Here is a 12,500-nt window from a genome sequence, read left to right as displayed (position 1 = left end):
CGATATGTCGGATCGACACACAAAGAGCATAAAACAGCCTTAAGCCTCCTCGAAAAATACTGAGCTGGCACTTCAATTGGGCAGTCAAACTGTAGATGCCTCTCACACCTGTCGTGGACCACGGTTCTGAAGCAGAAGTGCCTCGCGGTTGATTGACCAGCCTGTTGTTCGGGCCTAAGGACCGCAGCTGTTTCTGATTGAATGTTTTGAAACCGCCGGGCTGCAGGCGGGCAGCCGTCATCATGAAAGGGACCTCGAGGCTGTAGGCGGCTGCTGTGGGCAGGGGTGGGCTCGGCCCAAACCCACCCAAACGTGAGTCTTGGGCCACCCAATCAAAAGTTCCAGGTCTGAAGGTACCCTCCGATGACAGTGGCATCAGTCTGAAAACACCGTCATAATTGGAATCTGTTTTTCTTTTTCATTCTTTTTTGTGTGTGTGTGTGTGCGTGAGGGGGTGGGGGGCGATTCTGTTTATTCCTCCCCATCCCATCTGCTGTTTTATTTTTCTAATGAAGTGTCGGTTTGGACCTGAGGCGTGTCACAGACACAGACGCCCCATCTCTCTGATGTTTCATTATTATCATTTATCCATATTCCTCTACCTACTGCATGTAATGAGCAAGGGCTCAGAGCTTATGTGAGATCTGAGAGTGTGTTGTCTTTTTGGGAGGGGGGGGGGGGGGCGGTGGGTGAGGGGGCGGCGGTGGCGGGGACGTGGCGGCCCTTGGGCTGCCGGGGCCTTGATTAAAGTTCTCCAGCAGCAGCCCAGATTGCTGTGTGAGACTAGGAGAGGAGATCATATCCCGGATGAGAGGAGAGGAACGCATTGCCCGCTGGGAACACGGCATCGGCGGAGGGTGCCATCAGACCCAGCTGCCTCAATTATGCATTTAGTTCCAGATAAAAAAATAAATAAAACTATAATAATAATAACACAGCGTTTATCAATGATTAGGCCACCCCAGTGGAAGCCTGGAGTCGTTGGATAGGATCCCGGTGATTACATGCAAATGCAGCTCTGAAGTGGTGTGTGTGTGTGTGTGTGTGTGTGTGTGTGTGTGTGTGTGTGTGTGTGTGTGTGTGTTTGATGGGCTCTGCCTCTTCCCCAACAAGATGGGACGGGTCTGGGTCGAGCCCGTCGGCTAGCACCGGCGCCGCTAACGCTTAGTATGATACACGAGCTATCAGGTCTCGTGACGCTTAGCGTCTTAGCAAACAGTTTAATGTCCTTATTAGCCGTTGCTCACTCGCTCATGATCACGTTCTTGGTAGCGTCTGAGTGCGTGTTGCATTCGCAGCTCCCGCCTTCATCTATTGTAATAATTGGAGTCTTGACATTTCTTGACAATGATTAAGAAATATCGACGGTGCTTGCCGGTGGTGGGGGGTTGTTGCCACGGTAGCGTTTTTTTTCCGCCGTGAAGGAGATTCCAGAACCTCGCCGACGCTCACGACGAAACTTTTTCTTTCACAGACGCACTTCAACTTCCTGTTCTCTCCAGGGACGAGGCGAGGGGCTTTGGCTAAATGCTCTCTTCACAGGAGGGTAATTGGGTTGAGGAGATGAGAGCGCGCTGTCATTTCCTGTCATTATGTCTGAGGACTAATCTGACTCTCTCTGTCTGATGTCTGATAAAAGCACCCCCTCTCGTCTGCCATGTAAACACTGGGATTTGCACTCATACCTTCTCTCTCTCTCTCTCTCTCTCTCTCTCTCTCTCTCTCTCTCTCTCTCTCTCTCTCTCTCTCTCACCAGACACTCTCACTCTACTAATAGAAGACAATCACTCGGCTTGGCACAATTACCTCTCTTACCTCACACAGCTGTGAAAAAAAACAGACAAGACGTTTAAAGACTAACAGAGCACTTTTGTGAGACTCTTTTTGTTTCATGCCCCGCCACTGAATGCAGGGGTCAGGACAAGTTGCCCCCCCTGTCACTTTGACACATTAGCACCACCACCCCCCCCCCCCCCCCCTCTAACCCCCTCACACCCCCTCAATCCGCTGTTAAACACTTTGCTCTCACCTACGGGTGACACGCAGCCTTGCCCCCCCGTGCTCATCGGAGCGGTCCTCTCTCCTCCGTAGGCGGCATCTTAGCACCGCCCCGTCCGTCATGAATCTCAGCCTTTTAGTGGAGCGGTGGCCACCTGCCCCCCAGCTCCGCTCCACGCCGCACGGCCGGGGGAGACCTCAGCCTGTTATTTCTCATAATTGCCGGTTGTCAGAAGCAGTTAGCGCCTGAGTGTGTCAGAGCCGCGGCGCGCGCCCCTGCGAGTGAGGAGGAGGAGGAGGAGGAGAGTGGCTAGGGAGGGTGGCCGGGGTCTGATTGATAGAAAAATAATGCACCTATTACTCCCCCCTCCCTGCCACCCCCTTCAGGGAGGGCGTAGGGGTTTTTACACAGAGGGCCATGACCCACCACAGGGACCCACCAGGGAAAGCTAAGCTAATAAAAGGTCCGGACCCTTCAATAGCTAGTGCCAGCTGCCCCATCCCCTGCCCCCCCTCCACCCACCCCATCCCCCCCCCCCCCACCCCCACCTCTCCACTGCAGCAGGTGGGGCAGCGCCCCCTCCATCGTCAATATTTAATTTCTCATTTATTTCTCATTTCCAGAATATCGTCTGGGGATGGGTGGCGGCCAGGCTGGCGTTCATCCATGCATTAAGCCGACGCGGGCGGGCATCAGAGGCCACGCTATTAGACGGAGGCTTTAGCCCTCTCCAGCGCCTGAGCGGAAAAAAATAAATAAGTAGCAGTCAATCCACGACCTGCTCTGAATGTGCTAATGTAGGGCCAGTGTTGAGTGTTGAGAGTTATGGAGTTATGACACCTGCCATATGAATCTTGTCAGGTAGAGTACAATCACCGCTCAGCACGGACACGGTATCCGCAGATCAACCCCCTACACGTGTCACATGATGTGTCTCCCTCTCCTGTAGAACGTGATCTTCCCCGGGGCCGGGGACGAGGGGATCCTGGAGTACAAGTCGGTCGTCTACTACCAAGTCAAGCAGCCCCGCTGGTTCGAAACCATCAAGGTGAGTCTCTGTCTCTGTCTCTGTCTCTGTCTCTGTCTCTGTCTCTGTCTCTCTCCTGTCTCTGCTCTGTGTCTCAGTCGGCTTGGCCCAAGGGAAAAAGGACTGACTTGTTGTTCATAATTCAACCGACGACAATTACGTTTTTTTTTATTTTTATGAACGCAGATAGCATTAAGTGTAATATTCATTAGCATTTTGAATGGTACTAATGAAAGCAAGGTGCGTACTGTTTATCATGGGACAATGTAATTATGGAGGGAAGCGCTGATTGATAATAGGGGGAATGATTCGTATCGATGTAGAAGTGTAAATGTACAAGCACCAGTAAGACTGTTCACAACAGTCACGATCACTCAGAGTCCAAGGACTGCTGTTTTCTCAGGACGTTCATAATGTTTTGTGAGGTCTTGTTCTGCCTCTGGCCTGCTACTTAAGTATCCATATTTGTAGTGTGCGTGCGTGCGCGCGTGTGTGCGTGCGTGCGTGCGTGCGTGCGTGCGCGTGTGCCTTTGCACACCTTTGCGTGTGTGTCTTTCACGTGTGTCCGAGTTTCATTGACTGTGTCTCTCCCCTGTCTCTCCCCTGTCTCTCCCCTGTCTCTCCCCTGTCTCTCCCCTGTCTCTCCCCTGTCTCTCCCCTGTCTCTCCCCTGTCTCTCCCCTGTCTCACCCCTGTCTCTCCCCTGCCCCCCCCTGCCCCCTCAAGGTCGCCATCCCGATTGAAGACGTGAACCGAAGCCACCTGAGGTTCACCTTCCGCCACCGCTCCTCCCAAGACTGTGAGTAACAAACACACAGGAACCAACCCACCATCATAACCATCTCTGAGATGATTGACTGCAACCGACCTGGCTGCCTGTGTGCCCCACAACAAAACAATGGACGTCCTCCAAAGCTAGGCAGGCAGCAAGGCAGGTCTCGTTACGGTAATTACTCTAAGGTACACCCGGTGTCACATAAAACTGGAGGAATTAAAGTCCCTCGCATAAAGCAGACTCATGACTCATGGAAGGGAATGGCTGCCAGTGGCCCGGAGGGCACGCGGGCGGGGGGGACGGGGGGGGTTGGTGAGAAATGACGAGTAAGGCCCATTAGAATGCTGGGAAAGGCGTTTGGCTGAAGAGGAATAAAGGAGCACATTCTGTATTTGTTTATTTTCACAAAAGTTTTTGGCTAATGTCGTAAATGTTTCGGGGGTGTGGAGTGCAAGGGAAAATCTATCCTGGCACCCGGCCTGGCCGCTCCATCTGCCCACCGCATGGCGAGGCGGCCCCCCGCCAACGGGCGCAGGGTGGGGCTGGAGGCCGAGCACGGGGGCAGCGGGATGCAAAACAATCAATTACTGTAGCTTGGCCAGGCTGCGGGGCGGTGGGGGCGCGGGGGGGGGGGGGGGGGTGGTGGGGGTCGGTTGGGGTTTATCAGTAAAATCCGGTAAGCCATCTCGTATCCCTTGTCCAACACAATGAGAGACTCCCGTTGGCTATCCCAGCTAATCCTCCAGGTCTGTTACTCAGTAAGTCAGTCAGCCTCTCTCTCTCTCTCTCTCTCTCTCTCTCTCCGCCCAGCCTGGTGATGATGACTAGGACTCAGGGCATTAATCCACCTGGAGCTCCTTCCAATCACACTCTTCCTCCCTGCTGTTACTTTCTCTCACAGGGAAGTCACGCTCAAACGCAACCTTTCCCGTTTGTTGAAGACCTCAAAGGCATCAAGTTGTTCAACGGCATCAAATTGCCATTGACTGCTGTTCGTGATAAGCAAACTAAAAGGTCAAACTCCTGAGTGTTTGTGAACAGTAGACCTAGGATGTGAGTACCAGAGATACCCCCCCCATCCCCCCCTTCCTCCAGGGCCGGTGTCCATCTCTGCCCCTACCGTAGCAGCTTCGGCCCGTGTCTCCCCACCGTTCGTAGCGTGCGCTGAACTTTGCCCAAGCGACAGACGTGCCTCTGTGTGCGACTGCAGCTGCAGTGCCGCTGAGTTCAGCCCCTCAGTCCCAGTGTCGTCGTCATCGTCGTCGTCGTCGTCCCCGCCGCCATCACACAGTCACCCCGTCAGCACCAGGCTGCCGATCCGGTTACACAACGCGTCAGCCTAGCCTCTGCTGATGTCACCCCTCATCAGGCTCACACTGCCCCCCGCCCCCCCCCGCCTCGGCCACGCCGACAGAACCTCAGACTGATACTTCCCATCCTGCCGTATTACAACAGATGGGAAGGGAATTCTATTTAGATGTCCTCTAAAAAGTGCAATTGTTGTCGCGTTCCGCGTTTTGGAATCGCTAAAAGTTGGATTCGATTCCGTAAGCGTCGAGTCGCGCACGGACACCCACGGAACGACGCGCAGGAAGTTCGCGCCAGGTCAGCGCTAGCTATGGGAACATGGCGGCGGTACATACAGTACGTGTTCTGAAACGGTAACTCCACACCAAGTGAGGCCATTTTCCTTTTTTGTCTCTCCATCCATGCGTAACTCTGCTTGTCTCCCGGTCTCCTTCGGAAAGTCATTGAATACATGTGTCGTTGTCGTTCCCCCCCCAACCCTTGGGCCCCCGGAAATCGGCTCTCTATCTTTCACTCCAGCGAGCAGAGCGATTATTCACCGCGGGAGCTGCGGGCAGCAAACCAATGAGGGGATTTATGCAGATAGAAGTGCGCAAGATACTCCCGATGAATCACATCTCGGCGCACGTAAATTCGGAGCTTGTTGATCCGCGATGGTGATGTATGCAGGGCTCCCATCCGACCGTGCAGGGACGCGACACGGCTATAACTCTCAGCCCTGTTTATACAGTCGCCCCCCGCCCCCATCTCCGCCCTCCCCCCCCACACACACCCAGCCCCCGCCCCCGCAACATTGGTGGGCCGTTAGAGTGGGCAGCAGAAACGTGAGTGTCGTCGTGTATTCTCTGCGTATCTATCAGAAGTCGCTGATCTCATCACGGCCGGTTTGCCTATAAAACGGAGTACGGAATGAGATCTCTCCGTCCGTACCGCAACCACTTGAGTCGGTTAGGCCTCGTTTAGATTATGGATGTGTACCATGTGGACCGGGGATGGCGTCGGCGGTCAATATATCTTCCGTTTTTTCCGTGCCCTACTTGTTGTTGATGTCCCCGAACGGCCCCGAATGCTTTGCCAGTGGCATGCGGTACGATCCACAGTCTACAGTGAGGTACGATCCACAGTCTACAGTGAGGTACGATCCACAGTCTACAGTGAGGTACTATCCACCGTCTACAGTGAGGTACTATCCACCGTCTACAGTGAGGTACTATCCACCGTCTACAGTGAGGTACTATCCACAGTCTACAGTGAGGTACTATCCACAGTCTACATGCGGTACGATCCACCGTCTACAGTGAGGTACGATCCACAGTCTACAGTGAGCTCCCCCTCTCTCTCCGCGTGTGTTGTTAGTGCTGAGGAGTGGGAGCGGGATCATCCTCCACCCTCCTCCCTATCTCCCCTCCTCCCCTCCTCCCCTCCTCCCTCCCTCCACCCCTCCTCCCTCCTCCCCTCCTCCGCTCCTCCCCTCCTCCCCTCCTCCTCTCCTCCTCCCTCCTCCCCTCCTCCCGTCCTCCCGTCCTCCCCTCCTCCCTCCTCCCCTCATCCCTAGACCCAGAGCAGAGCTACCACCATCGTGTCAGGAGCGGGCTGCAGGCAGCTTTCCTCACCGTAGGGACGGTTTCACATCGAACCCTGACTCGGTCACAACAACATGAGCCCCAGATTTGTGTTGTGTGGGGTCGGGTGGGGACGGGGGGGGGAGTTGCGGTGAAGTGAGCTGGTGGTCTGGTCCAGTGGTGCCGGGGGGGGCTGCCACTCCCCACACACCTGAGATGCAGCTGGAGCCTCTTCATCCCCTGGCCCAGCCAGCCACACACACACACACACCAGGGTTTCCGTTAACCGGTAATTACCGGTCTTTGTCCGGTAAAATTTATTGAAGTCCGACAAAATGAAAACTCGTCGGACATTTATGTCCGGTGAAAATAATTCCCTCTAAGCACAATTTGAATACAATTCGCTAAAGTTCACATTCTGATTCCTTCTATTTTAAAAAAGACGAATATATAGGCTATGTATTTCTTTTATTATGATATGATTTGACACCGGCATGATGATGTCTCCTAATGTGTAGGCTGCCTATGCGAAACAGCGGTTGTTTCCGGTGTGCGCTATAACTCGTGCACAATCGAGTCGAGGCAGAGAGGAGGATAGCGATGTTTCTCTCTGTGATAGTGTGATTATGCAAGCCTTTTCTGAAAGGGATGAGAACCCGATTGTTTCAGCTTCTCCCAGGGAGAAAGTGGTAGAGTTACCATCCTCCCCGAGTCCTACCATACCATCCGCTGACAGCCTATCTCTCCCGGTAACCGGCGAGCGATTGCGTGTCGCTCAAGTAGCTGATCAGTCATTAAACAAATGTTTTTTACATGCAGCTAGTGAGGAATCTGAAATAGGGGGCAACGTAGTTTATTTCCTTAACGATGGGATATTAATGCGTAAATGGTCTCCTCCTAATGCAAATGGTTGTGAGTGGAATACTGTAAAACAAGTGGTTGTGCCTGTGGGTTATAGACAACAGGTGTTATCTGTAGCACATGAGAGCCAGTGGTCAGGACATTTAGGTATAACTAAAACTTATCAGCTGATATTGAAACATTTCTTTTGGCCCGGACTGAAGGCGGATGTTGCCAAGCACTGCCGCTGTTGCCATACTTGTCAGATGGCGGGTAAGCCTAATCAATCCATTCCACCCGCACCATTGCATCCCATTCCTGCTATAGGGGAGCCATTTGAACGTGTAATAATTGATTGTGTTGGACCTTTGCCTAGGACTAAAAGTGGAAGTCAGTATTTGCTCACTACTATGTGCGCTGCTACTCGTTTTCCCGAAGCTGTTCGGTTGCGTAACATATCAGCTAAACGAAATGCGTTCCCAACCAGCGAGACCTGGTTATAGAAATGACGTTGTTTTATTGATAAAAAAAGGGTCAAACTGGAAAGAGAAAATAGAAAACTCACATTAATCCCAAACAATTTAACAAACTTCAGTTAACGTAATGTGGAGTCCGTTCATTGATCGATGCTGTCTGTTCAGTTCCCAGAGGCGCCCGTTCAGCGCTGGACATATAGCGCGCATGCGAATCATGTTATATTATTCTATATTATATAGCTCGCATCTAATCGTATCGGATGAGAAATAGACATTAAATGGCATATATAGGCCGCTACACAACAGTAATCACCGCGACAAACAGCTATATTAGATTTGGAAAAATATATATATAATTTTGAAAAAAATTATTTTTATTATATTTTAATATGTCCGGAATATATCACGTTTGTCCGGTAAATCGAAATCTTCCCGGACACGATGTCCGGCGGCAATTTTTTCTAACGGAAACCCTGACACACACACACAAAATGAGATGTTAATGGCTAGCGATGGCCCCGGCCGCGCTTCCTGTCTTGTCCTGACACGTGGCTCCTCTCTCCTCTCCCCTCCTCTCTCCTTTCCCCTCCTCTCTCCTGTCCCCTCCTCTCCGCAGCCAAAGACAAATCGGAGAAGATATTCGCCCTGTCGTTCGTGAAGCTGATGAGGTATGACGGCACAACGCTGAGGGACGGGGAGCACGATCTCATCGTATACAAGGTAATCACCCGCCCCCTCCCCTGAGCCCTGGCTCTCACCCTCTCCTCTCCTCTCCTCTCCTCTCCTCTCCCCTCCTCTCCTCCCCTCTCCTCTCTCCCCTCCTCTCCTCTCCCCTCCTCTCCTCTCCCCTCCTCTCCTCCCCTCTCCTCTCTCCCCTCCTCTCCTCCCCTCTCCTCTCTCCCCTCCTCTCCTCTCACCCTCTCTTCTCCTCTCCTCTCCTCTCCTCTCCTCCCCTCTCCTCTCCTCTCCTCTCCTCCCCTCTCCTCTCTCCTCTCCTCTCCTCCCCTCCTTCTCTCCTCTCCTCCCCTCTCCTCTCCTCTCCTCCCCTCTCCTCTCTCCTCTCCTCTCCTCCCCTCCTTCTCTCCTCACCCGGGAGTGTCCTGCCTCTGCCTGCCTACCTGGCTGCCTGCTGGACAGTCCACACGCTCCTCCTCCTCCTCCTCCTCCTCCTCCTCCTCCTCCTCCTCCTCCTCCCCCCCCTCCTCCACCTCCTCCTCCTCCTCCTCCTCCTCCTCCTTCCGCCTCCTCCTTCCGCCTCCTCGTGACGTGACTCCACTGGAGATGAGCCGGTGGGAACAGTCTCTCAGCACACCGCTAATAAGAGCGTTACTGTCTCCTACAGTAGATATTTAGCCCCTCTCAACCCCCGCGCTCGAATCAAATTACTTTCCAATTAAAGCACTTCTATAATGAAGCCTTGTCTTACTGCTCCCCTATTCATGTTAATTAAAAAGTTAATACAAGAAAACTATTCCAATTAGTTGATTTTGTTCTCTCCCTCACCTTCTGTTTGCTCCGAGGTTGTCTGTCACATCTTTTTTTTCCAGGATAGATATTTTCGAGGGAAATGGCATTCTAGTCACACGTACAGGTGATATGACCTCTGGTAGGGTTCTGACACACGGTGTGGTTGTCAAAGTGTTTTCTCACCGACTGTTCCCCCTCCCCCCCCCCCCCCGACACCCAACCAGGCGGAGGCTAAGAGGCTGGAGGACTCGTCCCTGTACCTGAACCTGCCCGCCACCAAGCTGGAGATGGAGGAGAAGGGCTACTCCGGCACTGGGAAGAACAGCACCCCCAACCTGGGCAACTGCACCATCAGCAAGGACTCCTTCCAGATCGCCACCCTGGTCTGCTCCACCAAGCTCACCCAGAACGGTAAACACCCGCCACCCTCTACTACCCCTCTCCCCATCTACCTACTGTACTTTATTCAGCCCCACTGTCTTACAGTATACCCTCCCTTCACCCACCTTCAATCCCCCTCTTCCTCCATTTCTGCAGCCCCGTTCCCTCTCTCTCTGCCTCCCTCCACATCCCTCCTCTACCCCTCTCTCCCTCCCTCTCCCTCCGCCCCACTTGACCTCCCTCTCCCTCTCCTCTCCTCTACTACATTCTGTCGACGGCAGGCCATTGAGCCGAGGGGGGCGGGGGGGGGCGGGGGAACGCTTTACTGCCGTCTGTCTGCCGCGGCCGCATTTTTATTTCCCAGGGTGCAGAGGAGCCGTGCTTATTAAGCCTAGGAAATCCCATTCTGCAACGCAGGGCTTACCCAGAAAAAGGAACTCGAAACCGGTCGTTTAGACGTCGCTGTGAAAAAAAAACAAATCCCAGGGATCCAGTGTGCACTTTCAGTGTCCTCCGCCTGCCCCCTCTCCTTTTCCTACGGGGCCCTAATGCCTCTCGCTGCTCGGGGGTTTAAGGTCGTGTGAGCGACCCTGAGCACCCCGGGCTGACAGAGGGCTTACAGAATGCTCTGCAGACCCCTCAGTGCCACTGGCGCTAACCACGCTGAATGTGTGCAGGGGGACCCGGCGCCCGGCATCGTCGGATTCTACTTACCGTGATGCATCGCCTCCTTTCCGTCGGGTGTGTGCGAGTGCACGCCGTCGTTCTTTTTAAAGAGAGAGAGAGAGAGAGAGAGAGAGAGAGAGAGAGAGAGAGAGAGAGCAGAGGAAAAAAGAGAAGAGGGCTACAAGAAGCACCGCAGCCGAACGTTTTATTTATTTTTTCCTTTTTACTCAAACTATAATTAATTGTTTTACAAGCCCAGAGCAATTCCCCCCCCCCCCCCCGGGCCCCCGCCACCTACCTCAAAGGCGCATTTGGAATAAAGAGTGCATTATTTTGGGATTCACAGTGACGCAAAGATAATTTGAAACAGTTGAGCGGAGCCAGAATAAGAAGGAAAAAGGCTGCTAGTGAGCTTTCGTGGCAGATCGATATTGTGTAAGTACAGCACATTACAGTCTGGGTATATGCAGTAGTTTGAACATTCCTCCCAGGGAGCACTGCTGCAGAGGCACATTCCTCCCCCCCCCCCCCCCCCCCCACACTTTAAGACTTATGGCCACAGACTAGAATCTTACCGTTCTCACTCGGTTCCTGCTTTGCGCCTCGTGCTTCCAGAAAACAGCCATCTGTTTCAACCGTTTTTACGTCCAAGTACCCATTACAATATGAGCCAGTTGAAAGCTTTTTTAAGACACCCCCCCCCACCCCCTGACTCTGCTACTGCTGCAAATATAAATAACCCAGGTGATGGCTGTGGCGGGCCGCTGAAGGTCCTGGCGGCGTATTAAATCAACAGGAGTGTTCACAACCACGGGCCAATCTTATTAGACGAGGCTGAGAGGACAGACGTCACTGTCATGTGTAGACAGCACTCCATTGATGGAGGGGAGGGGACAGGAGGGAGGGGAGGAGAGGAGAGGAGAGGAGAGGAGAGGAGAGGAGGGGAGGGAGGGGAGGGGAGGGAGGGGAGAGGAGAGGAGAGGAGAGGAGGGGAGGGGAGGGGAGGGGAGCGGAGGGGGAGCGGAGAGGGATGGGGAGAGGAGAGGAGAGGAGAGATGGGGTGAGGAGGGGAGGAGGAGAGGAGAGGAAGAGGAGAGGAGAGGAGAGGAAGGAGGCCTCTGAAGTTCTTCCTATACATAGCCGTAGGAGGGCGATGATGTCACACATAGCAACAGTGTCCAACCCCCTACCCCCCTGGCCTGTGTCTGAAAGCAAATGTCAGGCCCTGGCGTCTGCCTTGCAGTTGATTTGTGCTCCCATTAGCGACCGGCGATGTCCTGATGCAGTGGTTTCGAGGCGACCCAGGGCTAAACGGGGCCATTTGGTCGTCCGCTTTAACGAAGACCTGCGTGTAGGGAAGTGTAATTTAACGAATACCTGCGTGTAGGTAAAGTGTAGTTTAACCAAGTCCTGCGTGTAGGGAAGTGTAGTTTAACCAAGACCTGCGTGTAGGGAAGTGTAGTTTAACCAGTCCTGCGTGTAGGGAAGTGTAGTTTAACCAAGACCTGCGTGTAGGGAAGTGTAGTTTAACCAAGTCCTGCGTGTAGGGAAGTGTAGTTTAACCAAGACCTGCGTGTAGGGAAGTGTAGTTTAACCAAGTCCTGCGTGTAGGGAAGTGTTGTTTACCAAGGTCCTGCGTGTAGGGAAGTGTGTTTTAACCAAGTCCTGCGTGTAGGAAAGTGTAGTTTAACGAAGACCTGCGTGTAGGGAAGTGTAGTTTAACCAAGACCTGCGTGTAGGGAAGTGTAATTTAACGAAGACCTGCGTGTAGGGAAGTGTTGTTGTTGTTGTTGTCGCTGCTTCTCCTGCCGCTGTCTTGATAAAATGGTGCAATGCGACTTCCAGAAGCCCTGGTAACGAGGTCATCAAGGACACCAAAATGGCCTTTGTCAGATATCTGGGGGGAGGGAGGGAGAGAGGGCAGGGGGGGGGGCGTTAATCGATGACGACTTAGTATTCAAACTAATGTTCTGTGTCAGCGGCGGAGGTGTTCAGTATTC

At 53.3% G+C, this 12,500-nt stretch overlaps 1 protein-coding gene across 1 annotated transcript in view; it reads left to right on the top strand.

Moving 5' to 3' along the window:
* dock1 (dedicator of cytokinesis 1) overlaps positions 1 to 12,500 on the top strand; it is a gene marked incomplete at both ends in the record, with an annotated part of 180,827 nt that overhangs the window by 40,635 nt on the left and 127,692 nt on the right. Inside the window, 4 exons of the mRNA XM_080542248.1 lie at positions 2,949 to 3,047; positions 3,752 to 3,824; positions 8,603 to 8,706; positions 9,678 to 9,864. Of these exons, the coding sequence (XP_080398374.1) occupies positions 2,949 to 3,047; positions 3,752 to 3,824; positions 8,603 to 8,706; positions 9,678 to 9,864 (463 nt within the window). The remainder of the gene's footprint in view (positions 1 to 2,948; positions 3,048 to 3,751; positions 3,825 to 8,602; positions 8,707 to 9,677; positions 9,865 to 12,500) is intronic.

The sequence above is a fragment of the Nansenia antarctica genome (genome assembly GCF_963989245.1).
Source record: "Nansenia antarctica genome assembly, chromosome: 11".
Lineage (NCBI taxonomy): Eukaryota > Metazoa > Chordata > Actinopteri > Argentiniformes > Microstomatidae > Nansenia > Nansenia antarctica.
The sequence above is the reverse complement of the archived record's forward strand: the minus strand, read 5'-3'. Positions and strand labels throughout refer to the sequence as shown.